The sequence below is a fragment of the Perkinsus marinus genome (genome assembly GCF_000006405.1).
Source record: "Perkinsus marinus ATCC 50983 genomic scaffold scf_1104296951800, whole genome shotgun sequence".
NCBI classification, from domain to species: Eukaryota; Perkinsozoa; order Perkinsida; family Perkinsidae; genus Perkinsus; species Perkinsus marinus.
The window spans coordinates 1-839 of record NW_003209114.1 but is presented as its reverse complement, the minus strand read 5'-3'; the positions used below and the strand labels follow the sequence as shown (position 1 = coordinate 839).

Genomic DNA, 839 nt, shown 5'->3' with positions numbered 1-839 from the left:
AGTAGTGGGAAAATATGTATTTTTTCCCGTAATTTTCGTCGGTTTTGGTTCACTTCTGCCGAAGTCGTATGTAAATTCTCATATTTACGAGTGAGCAAAATCCGAGCAAAACCGATATTCCAATAGCTGAGGAAAAAATGGAATTTTTTGGAAAATATTGCGTTTTCTGGAATTTTCAGGAAATTGGTCTAAAATGAGCCGAAATGGAAGAGCTGAAGTTCTCGAGAGGATTGCTGATCTCGTCGCTGAAAACAAGGAGAAATTAGCGGCTTTGGAAACTGAGGACACGGGGAAGCCGTTGAGCGTGGTGGGTAGGGATGCGTTGAGGAAATGCAAGATTTGGCAAGATGAGCAAGATTTACGGGTATGTTTTCAGTCTCGAAATGTGGACGTGTCGCGAGTTGAGGAAAATTTCCGTTATTTTGCGGCGAAGTTGCGCGTGCAAGAAAACTCGTGTAGCTCTTTGAAACCAGGTAGGCTATTATGGTGAGGAGGCTGGTTGGGTTGGCAAGTGTTGGAGTAGGAATATATGTTCGCTTTCCTCAGCTGAGCTCAGGAGTTTCCTATACAGTGTTGGAGTAGGAATATATGTTTGCTTTCCTCACCTGAGCTCAGGAGTTTCCTATACAGTGTTGGAGTAGGAATATATGTTCGCTTTCCTCACCTGAGCTTGGGAGTTTCCTATACAGTGTTGGAGTAGGAATATATGTTCGCTTTCCTCAGCTGAGCTCACGAGTTTCCTATACAGTGTTGGAGTGGGAATATATGTTCGCTTTCCTCACCTGAGCTCAGAGTTTCCTATACAGTGTTGGAGTAGGAATATATGTTCGCTTTCCTCA

General features: G+C 43.5%; 1 protein-coding gene across 1 annotated transcript; it reads left to right on the top strand.

Moving 5' to 3' along the window:
* Positions 1–193: 193 nt before the first annotated feature.
* On the top strand, positions 194–486 carry Pmar_PMAR002648 (aldehyde dehydrogenase, putative; the record flags this gene model as incomplete). The annotated part of the gene is made up of 2 exons (XM_002777429.1): positions 194–307; positions 377–486. Coding segments are annotated over 2 exons (224 nt in total), but the record flags the coding sequence as incomplete, so codon positions are not given.
* Between the last annotated feature and the right edge of the window lie 353 nt (positions 487–839).